Source organism: Girardinichthys multiradiatus, chromosome 2 (genome assembly GCF_021462225.1).
Source record: "Girardinichthys multiradiatus isolate DD_20200921_A chromosome 2, DD_fGirMul_XY1, whole genome shotgun sequence".
NCBI lineage: Eukaryota > Metazoa > Chordata > Actinopteri > Cyprinodontiformes > Goodeidae > Girardinichthys > Girardinichthys multiradiatus.
Genome location: NC_061795.1, coordinates 20,573,303 through 20,600,426, shown reverse-complemented (window position 1 = coordinate 20,600,426; position 27,124 = coordinate 20,573,303). Strand labels below are relative to the sequence as shown.

General features: G+C 41.0%; 1 protein-coding gene and 1 long non-coding RNA gene across 3 annotated transcripts in view; both read right to left on the bottom strand.

The window, feature by feature from the left end:
* dhtkd1 (dehydrogenase E1 and transketolase domain containing 1) overlaps positions 1–27,124 on the bottom strand; it is a 48,900-nt gene that overhangs the window by 10,320 nt on the left and 11,456 nt on the right. The window contains exons 3-14 of the mRNA XM_047386748.1: positions 7,614–7,825; positions 7,336–7,530; positions 6,894–7,163; positions 3,738–3,909; positions 3,450–3,648; positions 3,049–3,361; positions 2,883–2,967; positions 2,663–2,802; positions 2,422–2,572; positions 2,234–2,340; positions 580–744; positions 396–478 (exon numbers count right to left, since the gene is read on the bottom strand). Of these exons, the coding sequence (XP_047242704.1) occupies positions 396–478; positions 580–744; positions 2,234–2,340; positions 2,422–2,572; positions 2,663–2,802; positions 2,883–2,967; positions 3,049–3,361; positions 3,450–3,648; positions 3,738–3,909; positions 6,894–7,163; positions 7,336–7,530; positions 7,614–7,825 (2,092 nt within the window). The remainder of the gene's footprint in view (positions 1–395; positions 479–579; positions 745–2,233; positions 2,341–2,421; positions 2,573–2,662; positions 2,803–2,882; positions 2,968–3,048; positions 3,362–3,449; positions 3,649–3,737; positions 3,910–6,893; positions 7,164–7,335; positions 7,531–7,613; positions 7,826–27,124) is intronic.
* Positions 13,439–21,828, bottom strand: LOC124881272. Of its 2 annotated transcripts, XR_007041606.1 has the most exons (4): positions 20,631–21,828; positions 20,400–20,527; positions 18,535–18,628; positions 13,439–14,014 (listed from the first exon to the last, which is right to left on the bottom strand). It is a non-coding gene; the product is annotated as an uncharacterized LOC124881272 (long non-coding RNA). The 2 variants fall into 2 exon arrangements; XR_007041605.1 differs by having other exon boundaries at positions 20,400–21,828.

Here is a 27,124-nt window from a genome sequence, read left to right as displayed (position 1 = left end):
AGGAAGCCTCACATACAAAAAAGAGCAAAGCATCTTTTAATTCAATGTTACAAAATCTTGTTCAGCTACCTTAAATGTACTTTTTACTGAAGTGTTTTGAAATTAAATCAAAGGAAGCGCAGACACAGCGAGAAAGAGCAAGACTTCAGCAGATAACAGGAAGGTTGCTCTGAATTATCTTTTTGAGCTTTCAACAGTTGTCTGTCATCTAATGTTCTGTATTTGGAAATGTTGGTGGTCTTTTAGAAATTTCAGAGCTAAGGTAATAATAGAACATAAACAAGGAGACTACCGTCTTGATAATGCCAAAAAGAAAAGATCCATAATTAGCCGCAAAATCATTGCATCTCTGTAAAATACTCAGTTTTCACAGTTAAACGTTATGTGTGGGGTACCTTTCTGCAGGGACAGAAGTATCCCCCAACACCGGCCTGAAGGACGTTCCCGGTGCGAGATCACTGAGACTGGATACTGCTGCCTGGAATAAACAAATATCTTTGACTCCTTTTAATGGAAAAATTGGAGGAAAATCAAGCAACTGACAATGTAAAAAGTTTATTTTTTTCAGTGAGTTCTTACAGAAAATCTGAGCAGTGTCTTGGGTCCGACCACAATGAGGGGTTTGCGGAAGTTTCTGATCATCTGTCTCCTGAGGAGGTGGAAGTACTGGGCAGGAGTGGTGGGGTTGACCACTGCCATGTTGACATTGTCGCCATCCACACCTTCTTCTTTACTATCGCACATCTGGCAGACAAAAGCAAACTAAGCTAAGCCAGATTTTCTTCCAAACTTGACAGGAAACGAAAACACTGATATTTAAAATTTTAAGTCAGAATTTAAAGGTATCTAAAATTTGCTATTTGGTGTCGAGCAAAGAGGAAATAGATTTTGCTTTAACTTGATACCACATCTCTGCTGCTGCATTTGGCACATTATGAAACAAAATCTCAGTTGGCTTGCTATTCATCAACCCTGCAGAGTTTAAATTGTTGGCTTCCTAGTACAGTGTATGGCTTAAGCCCACTCCATACATTTTCAATACATTATCATGCTTTAACTATTCCAAAAAGCATTTGGATCTGTTTTTGGGTTCTTTGTTCTGATGGAACACCAAACCGTGTCCAGAGTTCAACAAGTTGGCTGTTGATCTGAGGTAAAGTTTAAAACCTCTGAGGTAGCCCTCCTTCATCATTGCAACCGCTTTGCACAATGCAGCAGTACAATTAAACATCAAACTGTCCCACAGCATTATGCTGCCACCACCATGCTTGACAGTTGTTTCCATGTTCTTAAGTTTGAAAGACTTGCCTCCTTCACACATCCTTCTTGTCATTGTGGCCAAACAGCTCAAATCTTTTACTATAAACTTTTCTTCCCAGAAGGCATTTGGTGTCGGTGTAGGCAGCTGCAATGGTGACCTCACCCTTCCGTTTTGATGCAGGTCATTGTTTGTGAATCTGAATCCCCTCAGTCTATGCTGATGTGAAGCGAGCTTCACTGTAAACAGTTAATGATCAACTTGGTGGTTCCTGACAACCCAAAAAAATTTATTTCATCTAAGAGTGAAAGTTTAGGTCAGAGGGCTGAAATTTGGACGCAAATGGATGTTTCAACAGCACAATGATCCTAAACACACATCAAAACCTGAATCCTAATAAAAATGTATAGACTCTGCTTGAAGGCCAGATCCACATTAAGAAGCAATGCATTTTCTAGTTCTGCCAAGAAGAACGGTCAAATATCCAGTCAGATTTTACCAGGGGCCTGTTGATGACTACAGAAAGAGCAAGGTTTCTCTGCAACACGATGTGGGACGTTTGTCCGAATATTAGTGGAAGTGTATGTTTATATGTGAGGTTGTGTGTATTTAAAAAAAAAAACACAATAAACTCAAACTTGCTTTATGATCATTCAAGAAAAAACAGCTCAAACGCATCAGTAAAAGACCAAAATTAATCACGTTGATCCCAATGATAAGTGCATGTAAACAACTGACTGGCACTGTAAACTGACTCCAGTATTTGCAGTCCAGTACTGTACCACTGCATTATACTGTAAAACTATTACTATTATGACAAGGTGGAGTTAAAGAAGCAGCATAGTTTTGTAAAACCGACCACAAATATGGACAGGTCAGTAGTTATAGTGTAATTTGTAAAATATTTGGAAAATGTGAGGTTAAAGGTCTGTATTTAAAAGCATGACATGAATGTAGAGTAACAGCCACACAGACCTGGAGGAAGCGCTCCATGCGGCAGGAGGAGTGTTCTGGTCCGGCTCCGTCGTAGCCATGAGGCAGCAGGATCACCATCCCACACTGAAGCAGCCACTTAGCTTCCCCTGCAAACGCGTAGAGTTTTCCCGTCGTTAAATTGGCACGATTTTATTTAATCAGTGGGAGTAATTTAAATGAAAGCTGACCTCCTGAGATGAAAGTATCAAAGATGATCTGGGCTCCGTTGAAGAAATCTCCGAACTGGGCCTCCCAGATGGGCAGAAGCTTCGGCTGCGCGATGCTCATGCCGTACTCGAACCCGAGCACCGCCTCCTCAGACAGCGGGCTATTACACACCTGAACACCCACACAGAAATCAATTTTCAAATACCTAACACCAGTCTGCACCGCCTTATCCATAGGCTGCGGAGTCTGTTTTGGTAGTACCTCGAGGAATCCCATCTGCTGGGGGCTGATGTGGTTCAGGGGGATGTACGTGTCGTTCGTTTCCTGACACACGACCATTGCGTGTCGCTGGCTGAATGTGCCTCTTCCAACATCCTGTCCGCTTATTCGAATATTAAAGCCTGTAAAATGTACAAATCAAAATTCTGAGAAGCAATAATACTGGATAAACACTAAGAAAATGCTCTAAAGGCACACACACCCTGGCAGAGCAATGAACCAAAAGCCAGGGCCTCTGCTGTCGACCAGTCCAGCTTGGTACCCTCCTCCAACTTTTGCAACCGAGCCTGAGTTCACAAAGAAACAGGAAGACACTATTTAGCCTGCAATCACAACACAAGACTCTACACCTGAGACCACAGCTGTACCTGTACGTGGGTTTTTAAGAGGTGGTTGTGCAAGGAGATCTGTTCAGGGATGTCCACAGACTTTGCTCCGATGAACTGCAGCAGCTGAGCGGGGACGCCCGTGTCCCAGGTGGTGACTCTGGCCTGGGGCTCCACCAGATCTCCCCAGCGGCCCTGCAAGTTGGTGGGTGGAGGGCTGTACAGGGTCATGCCGGACAGCTTGTCATTCAGCATGCCGTAGTAGCTGGACTTGATTTCGGCACGCTCGGCTTCCATCATCTGACCCTCAGATATCAGCTGGTCTGAGTAGGAGTCGGGGACGCTCTGACGAGATCTGAAATCAGGAAACAAACAGATGTCAAATTGGTGTTGAGACAATAAATTTACCTCAATCACTGATTTTTAAGGTAAAATAAACCCACCTAATGATCTTGTACATGGCCGGGTTGGTGAAGAATGGCTCATCCAGCTCGTTGTGGCCCCACTGACGGTAGCAGATCAGGTCCAGGATGATGTCTTTCCTGAATCGCCGCTGGTATTCCACAGCCAGCCGAGCGGCTCGCAGAACGTCCTCTGCATCGTCGCCGTTGACGTGGATCACAGCACAGTTCACCATCTTACCTTTAGACAACATGATTAGCGTCTAGACTTTTGCTTTCTATAATCCATCAACATCCTCTGTTGAGATGCAGCTCGAGAGTTTAACTGACCAACATCACTGCAGTACAGAGAGGATCTTCCTCGGTCCGACGGAGTGGTGTAACCCACTTGGTTGTTCACGATGAGGTGAATGCTGCCACCCACTCTGTAGTGAGGCAGGTTTGAAAGAGTCAGCGTTTCTGGAACAATCCCCTGACCGGTAAAAGATCCGTCACCATGAACCTGGAAATTAGAAAATATATATAAATATATTTTAAAAAACTGGAGGGTCAACAGTACAGAAAGTTACAATAAGGACAATGTCTGCTTCAGTGAGAATGGGATGCTTTAATCATTTCAGCACACTGGAAAAGGACACCTTCGTAATGATGTGCAAAAACATTTTTGAAGTAATATAATCTCACATTAAAATCTCTTTTACTAACAGTATGACATTAGATCTTCTATACATCACAAAACCGGAGTAGACAAAGAGAGCCATCTTTGACCATTCCTTTTAGCACAATCTCTCTCATTCACGTGCTAAACTCCAGTCCTCAAGGGCAGGTGTCCTACAACCTTAGGAAGTTTCTCTGCTTAAACACACTTGAATCAAATGTTGATGTCTTAGCAGGTCTCTGAAGAACGCGGCTACATGCTGAGGATGCAATTTAGCCATTTGATTCAGGTGTATTGGACCACATCTAAACGTTGCAGGACACCAGTCTTGATCATCCAGAGTCCTAGATCCTTTCTTGTGCCCTCGGCTTTTCTGCTCACCCCACAGGTTTTCTATAAGACTGTGGTCTGAGATGGTCAAGGAAGGTTGATACTGTGTCTAGTGAACCATTTTTCTGTAAATCTGACCACATATTTTGGGTCATTATCCTGTTGAAAGACCCAATGTTGAACCATTTTAGATTTACCATTTTAAGTCATCAGATTTCCATTTAAAATGTCCTGATATATCAAAGAGAAAGTCAAGATGTCAACACTAATGTGGCTTCCCAGGGCCATTGAAAGAGAAACAGGCCCACAGCAACACAGATCCTTCACCATACCCAACAGTGGGGCTGAGGTGCTTTCATCAGACCCACCTGGAGTGTTTGCTGCCAAAAAGCTCAATCTCAATCCCACCTGACCAAAGAAAATGGTTCCAGGTACAGTCCCAATAGAGTTGAACAAACTCTATATTTTTATGTTTGGGATGGTAGAACAGAAAATGATTTTCCTCCCTTACTTTCCTCCACACTGTGCACAACGGGGTCCTCATTCGGCTTAGATGTCACAGTTTCAGTTTAGGGCTGCAACTAACGATTATTTTGCTAAGCAATCAATCTGTCGACTATTGTTTCGATTACCAATTAATAATAAGATGGCAAACGGTGCTTAATAGGAGAGGGTTTTTTTTGTACAGAATTTGAACCAGGTCAAGCTAAAACTATACCACTTGAGATGGTCTGGACAGAGCATATTTACAGACAAAACGTTTTTTTTTTTTATCTTAAATGCAAAATTTATTTATTTTTTGTAGTTTTGGCTTAATTACTGTTCTGAATGAGTTGTTCATTCAGCAAATGGCATGTTTTAGATACTGTATGCTCCATAATGATTATTCTATGACTAAATTAGTTGGCGATTATTTTATTAATCGATTAATTGGATTAATTGTTTCAGCCCTATTTCAGTTATTTTAAATTTTAAACAACTAAAACTGTTGTTAAAACTTTCTGACTGTAGTTGTAGTTATATACATTTCTTCAAGATCAGTTACAATGAAACATAAAGAACGTGGTTTTATTACTACTAAAACCATGTGCCTCATACACGGAGAAACAGTCCTGCAGTGTCTGGCACAGGAAAAGCACCAGTGAAACCAGTACAAGGCTTGTTCTAGCTCAGTCCAACTCCAGTCCACCAGAGATAATGTCTTGCATGTTATAGATGTATCCCTGCTGCTACAGGGCTGAATTACCTCCTCAGGCCCGGTTTGATTCAGGTGAGCCGAACCAGGGCAGCATCTAAAACATGATGGACACTTGCTCTCAAGGACTGAAGCTGGACACCCCCGATGTGGTCCATTCTATAGGAGGCTTGATCAGACTGTGATGTGGGAATAAAGAGCTATACAGACGACACACTTATAAAGTAATAAAACTGATATAATTTTCTTAGGTCTTGGTAAAATAATCAAATCCTAAAAAGACATTATCAGTTATTATTACTTATGTTGAGGCTTCTCTGGAAATCTGAATACAAATGAGCAACCAAATCATTTTTATTACTGATGACTGTGGCCATACCAGCTCATTTCCTGCTGCAACATCTTAGTTCAGATTATACCTTCTTTGTGGAGGTTCCAGTCACCCCTACAGTCGCTATCATTTCTTCTGTCATGGAGTCATCCTTTATTCTAATTATCAAAGAAAAACCCTGAAAGAGGTTTTTTATATGTTACTTATCCTTTCATTGGTTTACTTTGTTTATTCATTAAGTCATCTAACTCTGACCTTAGAACTATTCAGGCACAAAGTACACACAGAGGATGATGTGAAGCCTGCAGCCTAACTGGGGTTCTGCATCTCGTCTTTTTTGCTGGAATCATAATTTAACCCGAGTTTAACCTTCCTGTGAAATGCAGACTCGGCACATGCACGTGAAGGGGAGGGCTTTGCTCGTCCCACCTTTGTTACAAGGCCAGAAATGTAATATCACAGGTTTGCTGATTCAAGAAGTCTTTGAAAAAGGACAGAAAGGAGTGTTTACCCAACTACCTTTTTTAATTTTACTTCACAGTCAAAGTACAGAAAAACATTAAACTCTAACAAAGTAAAGATGCACTGCACCAGATTCTAGCTATTTTCCATCTGCAGTCCCTCCGGCAGGGAAGAAGGAAAAGAGAAATCGAGATAATAATGATGTTAGTAAAGAAACAATGGTAAAAATTATTTTAAGATTATGTAGATAAATAACATCCAAATCCAATGCTACAAAACATACATACAATGTTAATTATAAAATACATAAACATTAATGCAGATATTTTCTCAGAAATCTGAAAGTAAAGAAGTTACCCTCTTCAATTTAGGGGCTTAATGCAGGATTTTATTAGCTATTGAATTTTAAGTTTCTTACTTGGATCAGACTATTCAAAAAACTTCATCACCTGATATCCAGGCCTAATGCTGCCTATGTTTGAATGTGTGCCAGTCAAGATGCAGTAGTACCTGTAGACAGATGACCTGGTCCCCAGGGTAGGCGTTCTCCTCAGGTGAATAGTCTCCCTCTTTCCTCAGCTGCTGCCTTGCTCTAGTTTTGCCCTGGGCCACGGGGTTGATGGCCTCCAGGTGAGATGGGTTGGGCAGCATCGTGACGTGAAGAGGGTGCTCTGCTCCAAAATCCAACTCCACTGAGGAGGTGAGATGAGAGAGAACGTCGCCGATAGCAGGGGACGTGTCGGGGAACTCACTGAGTCCACGCATCTTACGGAACATAAGCTGCCGGGGACATTTACACAGGAACAAACTGCTTTAATGTCATTTCAGCCTCCAGTTTAGAAGTGAACTGGGACTTCATTATAGTTATGTAACATGAACGATCTTAGCTTTGTCGTGGATGACCTGTAGCAACAACATTATCATTAATTACAGCGTCATGGATCTCTCTAACCTCTGGTGGAAACTTTAGCAGGCCTGTCAGGAGGTTCAGTCGACCTCTGTGAGGCATCCCGATGATGATGTCTGTAACTCCACTGTGGGCCGACTGGTGGAAGAGCTCATAGAAAAATCCCATCATGCTCTCTGCTCCCTCTCCTCCATAACGCTTCACAGTAGCAAACTTAGTGGCCAGGAAGTGGTCAAACTCCTACACACAGAGAAAAAAAAACCTCTACTTTACTCCACCATACTGGAAGTAAATGTTACTTTTGCCACTCCTCTTAGACCTACCTGAGACTCCAGCATGAGCTTGGCTAGACGCTTCTTCTCCTCAGGAGAGAAGCTTTCTCTCTTGAGCTCCTCGAAGCGGTCAGCGAACCACTCCCTCTCCTCCAGACTGCTCAACTGGTTGATCTCCACAGACAGGTGACCGCAGTAGACCTCTTCCAGGTAGGTCTGGACCTCTTCCACTGTGGCCTGAGACTTCCCAAAGTGACGCAGACCTTAGGAAATAATAACACATAGAACACCTGAAGGTTAGGTTTGTGCACAAATAGAGAAAAAGTCAACAAAATCTTAAGTAACTAGTTTAAAGGCCTAAAAAAAACTTTTTAGAACCATGATTGAGTTATCTTTCCCTTTGAAAGATAACTTAATACAGAAATTAAAATGAAAACTTTGTCAACTTAGATTTTTCAACTGTGGGATTTAGATCTAGTGCTTTCGAACGTAAGGTACCTAACTTCTATGGCTTCCTACAGAACAAACACTCCATAAAAAAGATATTAACGACAGGTTTTTAGCTAATTATTGAGATACTTGTTTTCAAACCACACATCATTAAATATATACTTTGTGCACTAATGTTAGAAGAATGTTTTTCGTTTTTAATTTCAATTAAATAAAAGTACAGGTAATCGCTAGTATTCATCTCCTGGGCAGAATTCAATGTAAAATTATTTTCATTCAACCAAGGAGTTCATTTCTGATAGGAAATGAAAAGCATCTCTGAAAAGTTGAGAAAACAATGGAAAAAGAATATTAGTTCTGGAAAATAATTATGTATTTCCTTTAGTTATGTATTAGGTACAAAATGGCAAGTGAAATATTTGCTATATCCTTCCTGATAAATAATGAAAAAATCTTTACTGGCATTACAGCAATCTAGCTGGGCCTCTTTGAAACGTTAATATTACTTCCAATCATGTCGGTAAAATTGTAAGATTACTTTAGACCTAAATCTGCAAGGGGTATGAATAATTTTGTGCTTAACAGTGCAATAAGTTTCAGAGAATGACTCCTGTTTCATAAAAAAGGAAGGAAGAAGCTATCAATAAATACATTTATCACATAACTAAGAGCCTGATCTTAGAAAAGGTTTGCGTGTAGGAAACCACACGCAAACTTGTTTTTTCGTCAGCAAAGCTGATCTACAAATGAGGGGCTAATCGGATTGTGTGTGTAAAATCAGTAGAACAGTGGGCACAAACATTTTAGCGAGTTTGCCTTAATGAATACGTGCAAACGTGCAAATTTATGGGAGGACATGCAAATGTAATCCTTTACCACCCGCAATGCGATTGTGGTGCTGTTTTTGCATCTAGATTTAGCATGTTTGTAATGCAGGTGTTAACTGGGATGCAAAACTGTCTGTTGTCACTGTGGCCAGAAGGAGGCATAGATAGAATGACAGATGACAGGGAGAGAGAATCTTCTGTACATGTGCCAACAGATTTGGGTTGTCAAAACAATATATAAAAAATAGATGAGAACAGAGGATTCTATGTAGAATTATCTAGGCTCTGATTTGGAGCCAATAACAAAGAAATGCCATGATGCTTCTCCTATGGTAAAACTCCATGCAACACTTTTTTTCTTGCATTTGAATCATTCCGGCGCACCATCGCTGTCAGTGAGATCATCTGCTGCTGAACGCGCACAAGCCTGATCATGCAGAGGTGTGCACAAAATGAACAAGCGCACACAGCCTGTTAACTGTAATTACACATCATGCGAAGGAGCCACTGTGCTGTGATGTTAATAATATATTTAATAGGAAAAAAATAAAGACATTATAAGGCAGATTCAACTGCAAAACTGCATGCTAAAATCACTTTTTGTAGTGAAAAAACGGTATGCTTTAACCTTGTCACTAAACAAAACACATTTCATTATTGACAGTAACATTGTGTCATTGCAGAGTAGTTGAAGTTGGATCAGTTTGCTTACGTTGTTTAAATGTGAACATACGCCAGGGGGGTTTATACTATGGGGGAAATTTACTGCCAAAAATCAAGAGCACACACTTTTAACTGAAGAGAATTTCATTCTGCTTGTACTCAAATTTAATAATGCTTGCACTCAATACCTCTGCTTTCATTTAAATATATTCTGTTCTCCCTCAAATCTTTGTATCTGCACCCAGATTTAAAGCTTCTTACACAGATATTTTCTCCTCCTGCTTGCCTCATTCTCCTCACGCGCAAACTTGCTCTCTGCACAGATCAAAAATGCGCTCGCAAACCTGCCTTCTCTCTGCTTGTGATTTTTTTTGCTCTCTCTCAGATTGGAGGCGTACCGTCGCCTAGCAACCAGTCTAGCCAATAGAATGACAGTGTACAACTGCAAGGTCACAGCATTAGTTGGGGTGCGCTTGTTTTTCCCCCTAATGGGTGTGTTTGTGTATCTACAGTGGATCGTTATATCTCCTCTTCCGGCGCTGCCCACTGCATGTAAGGAAGAAAAACTCAGCTCCCTGCTCCGTGTTACATTTGCCATGGAGTCCTGAGACATTTTCTAAAGAATAACCATTTGTTTTTGTCAGTTCAACGGTTTTGTAGCTGGTCAAAACTTAACAAGAAGAATTCTGGCCGTACGAGTTCGATCCGAGAGGTTTGCCAGTGAAGAGAAGGCGGCAAGCGTGAGGAGAAAATATCTGTTCAAGATGCATCAAATCAGCACGGAAACAAAGATTTTAGGGAGAACAGAATATATTTGAAAGAAAGCAGAAGTTTTGAGTGCAAGCATTGTTAAATTTGACAGAATGAAATCCTGCTTTTAAATAAAAAAAAAATTGCTCTTGAATTTTAACAGTAAACTTTCCCCATATTATACAGTAATAAATTACTTCATGTCACCAAAACACTAGTTAACCAATCAAACATGTTATATATAGTTAAAATATTGTCAAAACCAACAAAGATAATTCAGTAAAATCATTGGAAAATTATTTTTTTTAAGGTACATAAATTTCAATTTACATTCTTTGCAGAAAATAAATTAATTGACAGACATGGCTGTCTTTTTTACTGTTAATATTGATTGGCCAGTTTCTAAGCTGCAGCAGTGAGTTATGTAAGGTAACACAGTTAATCTGTGCACGCTCCTGAGGTGTTGTCAGCCTGGACACCAGATGCCCCATGTACGCACTGATGGCACACAGCTCTGCCCTCCTGTGCAATAGCCTGTAATCCAATATTTTTATTAAAGGCGGAGCAGGACGTTGTCTTTGCCTCATTGGGTCCGTCCAGACCACAAACATAAAGCATCTGCTCACAGAACAAATTCAAACTCAGTCTTCTGGATGTGCAATTACACATTCAGAGGCGCCCTGCGAAAATGAACTGAGAGGTGAACTAATCTCGTCAGGGCAGAGGCTGAGATGACAAACTTGCTGCTGTAATTTGCAACGACAAAAGTTAACTAACTGTAACAGTCCACAAAAGCAGGTGTAGGACGGGACAGAAAGAAAAAAATCAGCACCTGGATCATTTATGACAATGCAGCGCAACGACCCCTGCATGTTTCAAGAACCACAGCAGAGAGGATCTGTTTGCTTTTCCTTTTGTTCCGCTGCAGACAGCAGCAGCCGGCCTGTGGCACACGCATTTTTCTCATTTAAATAGCGTGATCCTTCACCTTTCTTGCACCTCATTTGCACCTGTTATCCAACACACCCACTTATTGCATGTGCAGTTATTTATTTTTTTTTTTTTTGCACAAGCCATTTAGTCCCCCTTATTTAGGATCTTTAAAGATCAGGTCCTAAATGTAATTTAAGAGACAGTCTAATAATATTTATAACTTTTATTAAATTCAAGACTTCTTAAGCCATTTTAGACATATAAACTCTGCAAATTAAATACTATTTTCATTTACTTGCAAAAATATCTATGTTAACTGTGTTAAATGAAATCTTAGCCCATCCTCTGTTACAGTTGGTTCTGCAATAAGTTCAGACAAGATAGTTGGTTTCACATGAAAACTGACTGGGACACATTCTGCCAAAAACAAAACCTTGGAACAAAATACTTGATGAAAAAAGCAATAGGTAAATAAAATCACAAATTTAAGCCATAACTAAATGCAATTTAAGACCTATTATTGATATGTTTAAGACCAGTTAAGGCCTAAAAGTGTTAAGGCTTTAGGAGATAGAAGCCTGTGAAAAAAATACATTAAGAGTTTCCCTAAAATACCAACATTTATTTGATCCTTTTTCTCAGTTGGTCTGAAAAAAAAAAAAAAAAAGACAATAGCTCACCCAACAGTACCTAAAAAACATCTATGGCATTTATCTTAATTAAAACCTGATCCTCTGGTACAGTTTGTTCTTTGACAAGTTCATACAAGTTATTTTGTTACACTGAAATACCACTGGCACAGATGCCACACACAGAAATACATGAGTCTAACTATTTCAAAATGGATAAGCAATAATAATAAAATACCCCTTTTTATTAAGTTAATGTTAAAACAAAATCATATAGGTTAAACGTTGATAAACATGTTAAATAAAAAAATCGTATTAAAATCTGTCTATATATGTTAAATACACAAATATATAGTTCCATTCATTAGTTAAACTTCAAGTCATTTGTTGAAATCATATAAATATATTTTAATATTGATATAATTATTTTATATGTCCTGTGCTGTAGTTGGTGATGAAACAATTTAAAGCACCACTATGACTTATTAGACTCTGATTGGTTAACTGGCAAAGTAGCTCAACTGCAGATCAATCACCTTGTCTACTGCAGTGTTAGTGTTGATTGGTACAGCAGACACATAAGATCAATCACAATGTGCAGCAAAACTGGACTGAGATAAATAAATACTGAAATAATTGTGTATCCTTTTAATACAAGATGCGTTTAGTTTTTTATTCATTTTCTACATTTATTTCATGTATGTTTTTTTCATTGTTATTTAATTTGGTATATAAACAAATATGTATTTAACAACTTATTCTTAGAATTGTAGGATTTTTATCCCTTGATAACATTTTATCTTTAATTTTGTTGTTTGTAACTTAGGTTAAAGCTAAGAGTTTAAGATGGGATGTTAGATTTGTTCACCCTGTGATGCTTTAATTTAAAGCATAAATATAATCTCATCTGGAAAGAAGTCAGGAATATGTCTGTTGACAATTTTCACAACTAATATACAGCAACAAAACCCTACCACACCCAACCCAGACAAGTTTCCCAAAGAAGGGGCGGAGGGAAGGAAAACAGACAAGTTTAATGGATGGGTTCTCAAGTGAATGTATTGCGTAACAGACAAAATTACAGCGCAGCAGGTCTATCCCTAAAATGAACATTAAACAAACATGTCAGAGAGAACCCAAGAACTTGTCAAACATGTCACATAGTTTCTAAATAGAACATTGGATCTTTTCAAGACTTCGTCTGGGTAGTGTTCACGAGTTTATCAATTCAATACAAAACTCTTATTTTATGTTAAACCTTTCTAAAATAGAAGTCACTTCTTCCCAAGTAGTAAGTGAAGCAAGTAAATGAAAACATTATCTGAAAACCAGGTTTTATGGCATTACTAATTGTTTGTTCAATATTTAACACAAGCCAAGTTTTAATTTTTGGTTTTCTCCCTGAGGATTGTTGACCTGCAAAGATTCAAGGTTCCCCGTGTCATACGTGTCCCTGGTCAAACAAACCTGATTCAACTGGCTGAGCACTTTGGTCAGTGTTTTTTAAATAACATTGATCTTGCTTGATTCATTGTCAGTCAGTAAAATTATCAATTAAGTTATGCTACAAATATTTTGACAAAAGCATAATTAGCCTCAAAGAAATCAATACAACTGGCAGATCTAAAGTTATTTTTATTCAACAAAAGAGGTTTGCATGAAACACTTAATGGCCACAGTAGCTCCCTTAGTGGCTTTAACAAGGAAATAAACATAGCTCTGACAAGCTCTAAACCAGTACTACTATCCATTAGTACATACAGGTACATCTCAAAATATTTGAATATGAAGAAAAACTTTTTTGCCACAGAAAGTGAAAGTCCAGAAAGTGAAACGAAGCCATTTAAGGAGCTTCAGTTATATCTCTTTTGTCCACATTTCAGAAAGTTAAACTTGCATTATATAGATTCATATCACATAGAGCAAAATATTTCAAGCCTTTATTTCTTGTAATTTTAATGATTGCCATCAGAGCCAGGGTGTTCTCAGCAGAGACAAAATCACGTCGAGTGAGGCGGCTTCCTTCCTCCCCGCTGAAGAGGAGACACAGGAATCACAGTAGTGCATGTCTTCCTGGGTGCCAGTCAGGGCACTGGGGGCTACCCACATAGCTACTACTGAGAGTAGCTGCCACATTTCGTGGTTCGTGCATACCGCGTTGTGCCAGACCGGGCCACATAACCAGCGCCTTTTGGACCTCCTGCTTCAGAATGGTTCAGGTAAGAGGTGGTGTTTAGGCAGAGAAAATTAGTTGAGGAAGAAATTATCTAGATATTGTTTATTTCATGATGTCTTCCTTTGTTTGTGGTTTGCAAAGCCAAAAACAATTTGAGTGCTAGGAGGCTATCTGCTCAGCTAATGTGAACAGGCCTCTCAGCCTTGAGGCTAGTTATTTGTTCTGTGTTGTGTTTTGAAGTTGATACAAACTGTAGGAGCCTAAACTATGTGTTATGCAGGGTGTTTGTTAGTTATGAGGCTGGTAAGATGCTTATTTTGGTCAGATGATGTGGGTGGAGCCTAGGGGAAAGAAGGAAGGTCGAGGTGGAAGACTGAAAAGATGGGGAGTGAAGCCTAACAGTTTTTTGACCTCCGTCCCTCCTTTTTGTTTAACTAACAACATGTGGATAAGTCGCTTTTCCTTATTTTCCTCTTTTGTTGTACATGTTCGGTTCATTCAGTAAACATTTTGAAGCAAGACATCTCTGAGAATTTATTTTTTATATTTTTTGTCAGGATGAGAGACATGCGGGAGGTAATGGGAGCGTCAGGCTCAGGTTTCGTTTAATAAGGATCTACATTTTTGTCAAAAAACTGCTTCGCATGGATTCTGGATTTAAAAGACATGCTGGATATTTTTTGGATTAAAGATCAAGCTGGAAAGAATGGACAACGGAAAGCTGTAAGTGGCAATATTTTCTGTTGATGGATAGCTGATAACAAGGACAAGGATAACAAGAATGTTTCGACTAATTGCTACCTTGTGAGGACAGTCAGGTGCAGTGGATTCCTGCTATTTCATACGTGGGTGTTTTGCTCAATATGGATGAACAGGATATTGGAAAACGGACAGTAAAAATGACTGAAAAGGCTATGGAAGAACACAGGTCTAGACAAATCCAAGCTTGCAGATACAAGTTATCCCAGCCTTGAAACAGAAAATTGAGCAGTTAATGGACGATGATAGAAATGCTGACACGGTAAAAAATAATCTCCGTGTTGATTTTAGTAGACTGCAGCAGGAGTTTTCTGACTTAAACGTAAGTTTAAAACAGTACATGACAGAGGAGGAGTTTTTGAATGATCAAAAGGACTGGTTTGATCCTAAAATGGATACAATCAATATGTTTTTCTGGAAATGCGAGGATTGGATGAAAGAGGTTTTAAAACGTACTGAAATGGCTGAAAGGTGTGATAAACAGGTAACACCTGAAGACAGTAGGTCAACTTTGTCAAAGTCTACAAGGCGCAGCAAGCATGGGTCACAAAGTGGAAGCGCTTCTTCAACGTCTTCATCCATACAAATAAAGGCAGAAATGGAGCGTGCATCATTACAGGCTAAAGCTGCTGCTTTGCAAAAAAAATTGGCAATTGAAAGGGAAGAAGTAGATTGGCATGCACAGAAAAGATTTAGATTAGCTCAAGAAAAACTAAGAGATGCCGAGTTTGAAGCTGAGCAGCAAAGAGTAGAAGCGGCAATAAAGGCTAAGAAGGAAATGCACGCCATACAGATTGCCTTGGCTGAGGCAGATGCAAAAATGGACGTTTTGCAAAAATATGAAGGTATTCAGGAGGTTAAAAGCATTGTAGGAACAGATGAAAGAGGGGATAAAACAAAGACATATGCCACCTTGCCAAAACAGCTGTATAGTGTGAAGACAACGCCTTCTGAGGATCATGTTGTTCAGTCCATTAAACCATGAAATTCTTCAAATACTCCGATTGCAAATTTCAATGATGGATCAGTGTTAGATGGTCTTTGCAAGGCAGTATCTCAGCAGGCTACTGTAACTGAGTATCTCGTTAAGAATCACAAAGCATCACTTTGGCCTGACTTCACGATTCCAACATGCAAAGGAGACCCATTGGAGTACAAATCCTTTATCAGGGCTATCGAGCATGGAATTGAAGGTCGTACTGACAGTGATTCAGATCGTCTTCAGTTTTTGCTGCAGTATACAGGTGGACAACCACATGAACTAATAAAAAGCTGCCTCCACATGGAACCTTCAGTTGGTTATGCTCATGCTAAACAGATGTTGAAGGACTTTTTTGGTGATGACAATAAAATTGCTGAAGCATATATAAATGAAGCATTGAGCTGGCAGACAATCAAGCCAGAGGATGGCACTGCTTTACAATCATTTGCATTATTTCTGACAGGATGCTCCAATGCCATGGTAGATATTAACTACATGGAAGATTTGGATAACACAACTAACATCAAGGCTCTGGTTAACAAGCTTCCGTACAAGCTCAGAGAAACATGGAGAAAGAAAGCTTGTGACTTGCAAGAAAACACAAAGAAAAGAGTTAAGTTTAAAGACTTTGTTGACTTTATAAATAAGCAAGTTAAGTACATGCTTCACCCGCTGTATGGAAATATTAAAGATTCAGCAAATGAAAAGGAACCTGCAAAACAGAAATTGAAGGAGCAACGTTCACAAACAGTTCAACAAAAAAGGGTGTTTACAACAACAGTCTTTCACCCCAAAGGTGAAAACAGAGATACGGACAGCTGCAAGCAGGAAAGACAAAACACCCAGACAACCCACCTGGATGCAAAGAGCAAACCTTGTGGTTACTGTAAAGGAGAGCAGCACACTCTTTCATCCTGCAGAAAACTAAGGAGTAAAGCACATCCAGAGAAAATAGACTTTTTGAAAAGTAAGGGGCTATGTTTTGGCCGCTTAAAACATGGTCACATGAATAACAGCTGCAAGGAAAGGGCTCAGTGTCAAGAATGTTCATGATCACATCCTACACTGCTGCATGTTACTCCTAAAGATTTAGGACAGGAAACCATAAGAGAAATCTGTGAAAGACGGACAATATCAAGCGCTCTGGTCCAAATGAGTGAAAGTTTTGGGGTCAATGGGGCCGGTAAAGAAGATTGTGTTCTGTCCATTATCCCAGTACGTGTTAAGTCACAAAAGGGAATGGAAGAAGTAACTACTTATGCGTTTTTGGATCCAGGTAGCTCTGCCACCTTTGCCACAGCCACGCTCATAAACAGGCTATGTATGACAGAGCGTAATACCAACATTTTACTGCGCACAATGGGAAAAGAATCTCTTGTGAACACTTCTGTTGTCAGCGGGCTTGAAATCAGTAGCCTGGATGGTGATCAGTACATACAGCTTCCAGAGGTATTTTCACAAGAAACTATTCCTGTGGCCAAAGAGAATATTCCCTGTCAGGAGGACATTAATATTTGGCCACACCTGAAGGATGTAAAGCTTCCTACAATCAAATCTGAAGTTGGATTGCTTATAGGAGCAAATGTTCCCAAGGCAATGGAACCACTTCAGATAATCAACATTGTCGGAAATGGACCCTATAGTGTGAGGACCAGGTTAGGATGGACAATAAATGGACCACTCAGAAGTGGAAATGCTTCAGTGCACAAAAATCAACTTACAGAAGTGACTGTTAACAGGATCTCAGTTGCCAGGTTGGAAGAACTTTGGCAGTTGCAGTTTGAACAGGATTTTCCTGACATTGGAAAAGGTGGAGACACAGAAATGTCTAAAGAAGATCACACGTTTATTGAGATGGTGTCTCAGTCTTCAAAGCTTGTTGACGGTCATTACACCATTTGCCTTCCTATAAGAAACAAGTCCCGGACTTTGCCAAATAATGGATTTATTGCAGAACAACGTGCATTCAACTTACAAAAAAGGTTTTCTAAAGATGTCAAGTTTTACGAGGAATATGTTACTTTCATGGAAAGTCTTATTCAAACGGGATATGCGGTGAAACTTGATATAGCTGAAGTTGAATCTGCAGATGGACAAATCTGGTATCTGCCACATCATGGAGTCAGACATCCAGTTAAACAAAAGCTGCGTGTTGTTTTTGACTGTGCAGCACGTTTTGGAGGAACATCATTAAACAAACAGCTTCTTCAAGGTCCAGACTTGACAAGCTCTCTTGTAGGGGTTCTAATGTGCTTTCGACAGGAAGAAGTGGCTGTTATGGCTGACATTGAAGCCATGTTCATCAAGTTAGAGTGAGCAAGGAAGATACAAACCGGCTCAGGTTTCTTTGGTGGCCTGATGGGAATTATGAGCAGGAGCTCGTAGAACACAAGATGTTGGTTCACATCTTTGGAGCTACTTCATCACCAAGCATTGCAACATTTGCACTTCAAAAATGTGTAACAGATTTTGAGGAAGAGTTTGGTCATGAAGCTGCTAACACAGTTAGGAAGAACTTTTATGTGGACGACTGTCTTAAATCCACTGTTGATGAAGACACTGCAATCTCTCTTTGCAATGATTTAAGATGCATGCTTGCAAAGGGTGGATTTCGACTAACAAAATGGTCTAGCAACAGCAAGAAGTTGCTGAGTTCTATTCCTGAAGAGGAAAAGGCCCCAGGGTTTCAGGATTTGGACCTAAATAAGGACAATTTGCCAATGGAGAGGGCATTAGGAATCCAGTGGTGTGCTGAAACGGATCAGTTTAAATTCAAAATTAACATCAAAAATAAGCCACACACAAGAAGAGGTCTGCTGTCCCTGGTTAGTTCAGTCTTTGATCCTTTGGGATTCATTGTTCCTGTGGTACTGCCTGCCAAAAGGATCCTGCAGAATCTGTGCAGAGAAAAATAAAGATGGGATCAAAATCTCCCAGAAAACATTGTAAGGAACTTTAAACAATGGGCTGACAGTTTGCAACTTCTAAAAGGCTTTGGAGTTTCCAGATGTGTTAAGGAAAAACAGTTTGGTGCTTCAGTCTTTGCACAGCTACATCACTTTGCTGATGCTAGTGAGGATGCTTATGGAACAGCAAGTTATCTGCTCATGCGTAATGATAAAGGAGATGCTCAATGCACTCTTATGATGGCAAAGGCAAGGATTGCACCAGTTAAGGCTCCAACTATTCCAAGGATGGAACTGACTGCAGCCACAGTAGCAGTTAAAATGGACCGGATTCTCAGGAAAGAAATGGAGTTAGAGCTTAGTGACTCCGTGTTTTGGACTGATAGCACTGCAGTGCTAAAGTACTTAAATAGTGAAAGTACAAGGTTCAAGACGTTCGTCGCTAACAGAGTTTCAAAGATTTTAGAAAGCACTAAAACATCACAATGGAGGTATGTCAATACCGCTCTTAATCCAGTTGATCACGTCTCTAGAGGACAGAGTGTTGAAGTGTTTTTGGATTGTGAAAACTGGCTAACAGGACCAGTATTCTTACTCAGTCCTCAAGATCAGTGGCCAAGAAACCCAGATCCTATGATGGTTGACTTTGATGACCCAGAGGTCAAAAGAATCACTTTCGGACAAGTGACTGTTGTTCAAGTACAACAGGATGCAACAGATCAGCTGATGAAACACTTTTCTTCTTGGATAAAGTTACAGCGTGCTGTAGCATGGTTTCTGAAATTGAAAGACCTTCTGAGAGAGCTGACAGCTAGCCATAAACAGCTAAACAGCTCTAATAAGAAAGAGAGGAAAGTTCAAACTCTCAACAGAACTGGCAAAGAAAGGCAGCTAACCTGTGAAGATTTAAAGAAGGCAGAAGCAGAAATTGTGAAACACTGTCAAAGAAAGGAATTTAATGAAGACTTAGCAATGCTGAAGGAACATCATAAGGTAAAAAAGTGCAGCTCACTATACAAGCTTAATCCAGTTTTGCAGGATGGGGTCATTCGTGTAGGAGGAAGGCTGAGTCGGGCAGCTTTGCCACATGATTGTAAGCAGCAAGCCATTCTGCCAAAGGATTCCCACATTACCAGGCTTGTCCTAGGACACATTCATAACATGACAGGTCATGCAGGAAGGAATCATATGTTGGCTGAATTACGTTACAGATATTGGATACCTGGAGCAAACGGAACCATTAGAACGTTTTTGTCCAAGTGCATCACATGCAGAAGATTGCATAGCAAACCTGGCAACCAACTTATGGCTGACTTGCCAAAATGTCGGATCCAACCTAATGATTCACCATTCACAAGAGTTGGAGTTGATTATTTTGGGCTGTTCATGGTGAAAAGGGGAAGAGGACAGGTAAAAAGATATGGTGTTATTTTTACATGTCTCACCATACACCATCACTCGACACAGATACCTGCCTCAATGCTATAAGAAGATTTATAGCCAGAAGAGGACAGGTTAAAGAGATGTATTCTGACAATGGAACAAACTTTTGAGCCGCTGATTTGGAATTGAAGAAATCTATTAGTGAATGGAACGCAAACAAGATTTTGAAGACGCTGCAGCAAAAAGGTGTTCAGTGGTACTTTAATCCTCCAGCCGGTTCCCACTTTGGAGGAAGCTGGTAGCGTTTTATTCGCTTGGTGAGAAAGATTCTGAACACCACTGTTAAGGAGCAGATGCTGGATGAAGATGGGCTCCATACCTTGCTGTGTGAGGCTGAAGCAATCTTGAACAGCAGGCCCATAACAACAGCATCCTCAGATCTGAATGATTTAGAAGCGTTAACACCTAATCATCTGCTTTTACTCAAAGTCAAACCTGATTTACAACCTGGAGTGTTCAACAAAGATGATCAGTATGTTAGACGCAGATGGAGACAGGTCCGGTATCTTTTGGATGTCTTCTGGAAACGATGGTGCAAGGAATATCTTACCCAACTCCAAGAACGACTTCGATGGTCCACATCAGGAAGAAACTTGCGTGTTGGTGATGTGGTGCTTATTGTTGATGACAGCTCACCCAGAAACTCCTGGCTTCTGGGGAAAGTAACAGAGACGTTTCCTGACAGTAAAGGCTTTGTCCATCAAGTTAAAGTAAGGACCAAGACCAATGAGCTTTGCCGCCCGGTGACCAAGCTGTGTCTCCTTCAAGAATCTGAAGAAGAATAAGGTCTTTCGAAGGTCAATGCTTCATTATGGACATTATGGGATAGGACACATTGTTTGAATGTTTTTTTTTTTTCTTTAAATAGTTTAGACATTTTGAATAAGAGTTTAAGTAATTGTTCCAAAGATATTGTTAACAATTAGGGGCTGGTGATGTAGGAGCCTAAACTATGTGTTATGCAGGGTGTTTGTTAGTTATGAGGCTGGTAAGATGCTTATTTTGGTCAGATGATGTGGGTGGAGCCTAGGGGAAAGAAGGAAGGTCGAGGTGGAAGACTGAAAAGATGGGGAGTGAAGCCTAACAGTTTTTTGACCTCCCTCCTTCCTTTTTGTTTAACTAACATGTGGATAAGTCGCTTTTCCTTATTTTCCTCTTTTGTTGTACATGTTCGGTTCATTAAGTAAACATTTTGAAGCAAGACATCTCTGAGAATTTGTTTTATATATTTTTTGTCGGGATGAGAGACATGTGGGAGGTAATGGGAGCGTCAGGCTCAGGTTTCGTTTAATGAGGATCTACACAAACTTTATTTAATAAGTGGTTTTAATTACAGATCGGCCATTACGCGCCGCCAGCGCTCACAGGCATCTTAATATTTTGTACGTTAATGGTGGTTCTATATACTGTTCATGTTTGAATTTAAAGTTGTGAACAAGCTATAAGCTTTCCTTTGTTAGCTACAACCGCTAACAGCTAATGCAAGTGCCAAGCAAGTCAAATATTTACATACAACTTGTCGCCATTTTATAAGAGTTAATAGACGTTCCAATCCATAAAATAATATTTCCTTAAATATTATTTTACTAAAATTGGGATGGCAAATTAAACTACACTTAGAATCAATTATCCAAAAGGTTGATTTCTGACTCAGCAATAATTCTTTAAAATATTATTTTCATAAAATAATGTTTTTTCTAATCTTCTGAATTTCCATTGTGACAGTTTGTTTGAAGACATACCAAAGATTGTTCTTAATTAATTCTGAGACTAATTTTAGAACAAATTAGTTTCAGAACTAAGTTCTAAAACTGATTTGTTCTCATTTCCAAATTCCTCAAGACAAACCTTGGTTCTCAAACATAAGATAGCACTGAATGATAATATTGCATTATTTTATTAGTTATGGTTTTCAACCATTTTCACTGGTTCTCCTGTTCCTTCATTTGTATATAGTTCATTGGTTTTCTTTTTTCCTTTATTTTGCTTGATAGTTTTAGTTGAATTGTTCTAAACTAGTAAAGAGTTTGTTAACTGAAATATCTTTTACTTGGAGTTTAATTATTTTTGTTGATACATTTTTATATGTTAAGGAGACGTTGTTGTGAATTTATTCCATATGTGTGCCGATTCTGCTGTTCAGTAATGCCAGTGCTCGAATCACTGTTTCATCTATTGTCCTGATACTACCGCTATAATGGGCTGGTATTCCCAGGACAATACTTGACAGACCGAATGGTTATTTAATTAAATAATATAAGCATCCTGATTGCACAACAGCAGCAATAAGTGCACATAATCCATAATAGGAGAGTAGTAGGAGAAGGTAATCAGTGTGTACTTCAGCAGCCTAAGCGCATAGTAGCATAACTACAGTGTAAGCTTAGGATAACTCGTCAGAGAGCGCCTGGTGGCTGGGTTGCTCCTCGCAAGACCCAGCCAGGCCAAGCCCGAACGAGAGACGCGAGGCCATCCCCCAGTGGGCCCACCACCTGCAGGGGGAACCATGTGGGACCGGTGCATAGAGGACTGGGGGGCAGACGAAGGTGGAGACCTCGGCGGCCCGATCCCCGGATGCTTAGGCTGGCTCTAGGGACGTGGAATGTCCCTTTGCTGGGAGGGAAGGAGCCTGAGCTTGTGCGGGAGGTCGAGAGACATTGACTAGACATAGTCGGGCTCGCCCCCACGCACGGCGTGGGCTCTGGAACCCATCTCCTTGAGAGGGGCTGGACTCTCTTCTACTCTGGAGTGGCCCACGGGGAGAGGCTGCGGGCTGTGTTGTGTTGAGGTTTACCCCAGTGGATGAGAGGGTCGCATCCCTGCGCCTTCTGGTTGGGGACAGGTCTCTGAATGTCGTTTTGACCTATGGGTTGAGTGGTAGTGCAGAGTACCCGGCTTTCTTGGTGTCCCTGTCGGGGGTGCTGGATAGTGCCCCTCCCGGGGACTCCATTATTCTGCTGGGGGACATCAATGCCCACGTGGGAAAATTCCACCACAACCACCTGGTGGTTAGTTGGATCCGCTGGTAGAGGAGAAAGTTGGACAGACTTGGCAGGCCCAAGCGCATAGTGAGGGTCTGCTGGGAACGTCTGGCGGAGCCCTCAGCCAGGGATGTATTAAACTCCCACCAGTGGGAGAGCTTTGACCAGATTCCGGGGGATGTTGGAGACAGAGTCCGAGTGGACCATGTTCTTTTGCAGATGATGTGGTCTGTTGTGGTGAAGAGAGAGCTGAGCCAAAAAGCGAAGCTCTCGATCAGTCGGTCTACGTTCCTACCCTCACCTATGGCCATGAACTTTGGGTCATGACCGAAAGAACGAGATCCTAAATGGCTGAAATGAGCCTTCTCCGTAGGATGGCCGGGCACTCCCTTAGAGATAGGCTGAGGAGCTCGGCCATCTGGGAGGGGCTCAGAGTAGAGCCGCTGCTCCTCCACATCGAGAGGAGCCAGTTGAGGTAGCTCGGACATACAGGTCCTTCTCAAAATATTAGCATATTGTGATAAAGTTCATTATTTTCCATAATGTCATGATGAAAATTTTACATTCATATATTTTAGATTCATTGCACACTAACTGAAATATTTCAGGTCTTTTATTGTCTTAATACGGATGATTTTGGCATACAGCTCATGAAAACCCGAAATTCCTATCTCACAAAATTAGCATATCATTAAAAGGGTCTCTAAACGAGCTATGAACCTAATCATCTGAATCAACGAGTTAACTCTAAACACCTGCAAAAGATTCCTGAGGTCTTTAAAACTCCCAGCCTGGTTCATCACTAAAAACCCCAATCATGGGTAAGACTGCCGACCTGACTGCTGTCCAGAAGGCCTTATTGACACCCTCAAGCAAGAGGGTAAGACACAGAAAGAAATTTCTGAACGAATAGGCTGTTCCCAGAGTGCTGTATCAAGGCACCTCAGTGGGAAGTCTGTGGGAAGGCAAAAGTGTGGCAGAAAACGCTGCACAACGAGAAGAGGTGACCGGACCCTGAGGAAGATTGTGGAGAAGGGCCGATTCAAGACCTTGGGGGACCTGCGGAAGCAGTGGACTGAGTCTGGAGTAGAAACATCCAGAGCCACCGTGCACAGGCGTGTGCAGGAAATGGGCTACAGGTGCCGCATTCCCCAGGTCAAGCCACTTTTGAACCAGAAACAGCAGCAGAAGCGCCTGACCTGGGCTACAGAGAAGCAGCACTGGACTGTTGCTCAGTGGTCCAAAGTACTTATTTTAGATGAAAGCAAATTCTGCATGTCATTCAGAAATCAAGGTGCCAGAGTCTGGAGGAAGACTGGGGAGAAGGAAATGCCAAAATGCCAGAAGTCCAGTGTCAAGTACCCACAGTCAGTGATGGTCTGGGGTGCCGTGTCAGCTGCTGGAGTTGGTCCACTGTGTTTTATCAAGGGCAGGGTCAATGCAGCTAGCTATCAGGAGATTTTGGAGCACTTCATGCTTCCATCTGCTGAAAAGCTTTATGGAGATGAAGATTTCATTTTTCAGCACGACCTGGCACCTGCTCACAATGCCAAAACCACTGGTAAATGGTTTACTGACCATGGTATCACTGTGCTCAATTGGCCTGCCAACTCTCCTGACCTGAACCCCATAGAGAATCTGTGGGATATTGTGAAGAGAACGTTGAGAGACTCAAGACCCAACACTCTGGATGAGTTAAAGGCCGCTATCGAAGCATCCTGGGCCTCCATAAGACCTCAACAGTGCCACAGGCTGATTGCCTCCATGCCACGCCGCATTGAAGCAGTCATTTCTGCAAAAGGATTCCCGACCAAGTATTGAGTGCATAACTGTACATGATTATTTGAAGGTTGACGTTTTTTGTATTAAAAACACTTTTCTTTTATTGGTCGGATGAAATATGCTAATTTTGTGAGATAGGAATTTTGGGTTTTCATGAGCTGCATGCCACAATCATCTGTATTAAGACAATAAAAGATCTGAAATATTTCAGTTAGTGTGCAATGAATCTAAAATATATGAATGTTAAATTTTCATCATGACATTATGGAAAATAATGAACTTTATCACAATATGCTAATATTATGAGAAGGACCTGTATATACCTCCTGGACGCCTTCCTTGGGAGGTGTTCCAGGCACGTCCTGCCAGGAAGAGGTCCAGGGGACAGCCCAGGACAAGCTGGAGGGACTATGTCTCTCGGCTGGCCTGGGAACACCTTGGGCTCCCCCCGGAGGAGCAGGAGGAGGTGTGTGGGGAGAGGGACGTCTGGGTGTCTCTGCTGAGTCTGCTGCCCCCGCGACCCAGTTCCGAATAAAGCGGAAGACGACGAGTACGAGTTCGAGTTTTTATCTTTCCAGATCTGACTGCGGTGGCTTCATGTGATGAAGCTAACAAACAGTGCAGGGCCACCAACCTACGCTACAGCTATTTTCATCCAGTTCAATTTGGAGTGACACTGAATGGGGACACTAAACAATTGACAAGCTGGAGGCAGCGAAAAGATTTCTGCATCAGTAGTTGGATCGATGAGTCAGACTTATTATAAGCACGTTAGGTTGTTCTTTCAGGTATAACTCATTTTGAGTGTGTATCCTTGTCCTGCATACGCAGACTCATACAGCTTAGGTCTAAATACTGTCATTACCGCTATTATTTTTACAAGCAGCTGTTGAGAATTAAAATCATGTACTTTCATGCTGTTAGTTCAGTTCGCATGTATAACCATAAAACTGAGACATAACATGTATTGTGAGCCTGAGAGGGAGAAGTCAGAGGTCACAGCAGGCTTCAGGTTGGAGAAAGTGTTAATCCCAGGTCAGGATGTTCAGGATGTTCTCAGCAGCTGCAAGCAGTAAATGCTGGCTGTATGGGCAGTAAAGCAATAAATGCCGACTTCTGGGCATGGTATAGATAATAAACTAACCACAAGGGGGGCTTGACTGATTTACAGCGCCAGACTGCATAATGGGGAGGCTCAGTCAGTAAGCTTTGAAGTGGAGGGTATAAGATGTTCTGGCATCTGTGATGAGGCAGACCACTCGGTTAAAGACAGCCTTTTGCTGACACCGAGCTCTCCCTGAGGGCCCTTAGGTAATTTTCTTTCTTTGTGTTATTCTGTATGCATTCCTTTTGCATTGGAAATCATTGGGGCCTGCCATAGCAATGCATGGGAGGCACCTATTACTATTCACCTGGTCAAAACCTATCCACTTTAATGCGGCCCGAACCGCAGCGCGCACCCCCACAATATATCCATCAAAACGTCCGGCTCGGTCCCGGGAGGTGTGCTATTACTTTTATTGGCGTTTCGAGTTACCTTGGCGACGTGATTTACGAAAAACCACCCCCCAAAATCCCCCATATGAATGAATGGAGTCAGGGCCGGAGGAATCCTCAAAATTCACTGTTTTTGAGGCTCTGCTGTATCGCCATACTTTCACCTAGAAACACAGTTTGACTTTCAGTTTGTAGAAAAATCCGCCGGCTCTTCAGAAGTGAAAACGGTTTGTTGATAACTCCTACGGTTTCTCTAAAATTAGACTCCAAGCGACACAAAGTTTGCGAGAAAATCACACTCTTAACAGTGGAGATGGCCGTTACTAGAGCATAGAAAGAGGGGATTTTTTCGGGAAAAATTATTTTTAACTGGCACTCACGGCCACAGATTTCGCTCTAAAGTCACAATTTTCCGTCAGTTTGTAGGGCCGGGCCTCTGCTTTCACACAATAACTTCAAAATTGTTCCAGGTCTCATAGTTTTCTGTCAAAACACCCTCGATCGCCAAGAGTCAGTAGATTTCTGTAGGCCTTCTCCCATGTATTTTCAATGAGAGTTTGACCAGTAATCCATGACTGACACCATTTATTTCCATCCTCCTATTTTATACTGTGAATGACATAGAGCTATGAAAATCTCCATGGTTGGGGACAAGGGATGGCTTTTGCCGACAGTTTAAAAAAATTTCAAATACCATGTAAGTTTTCCGAGATATTAGACTTTGTTCGGGAGCATGTTCAGGCATTTTTGTCTTTTTCTCCATTTTCCCTCTCTTTTCACCTAG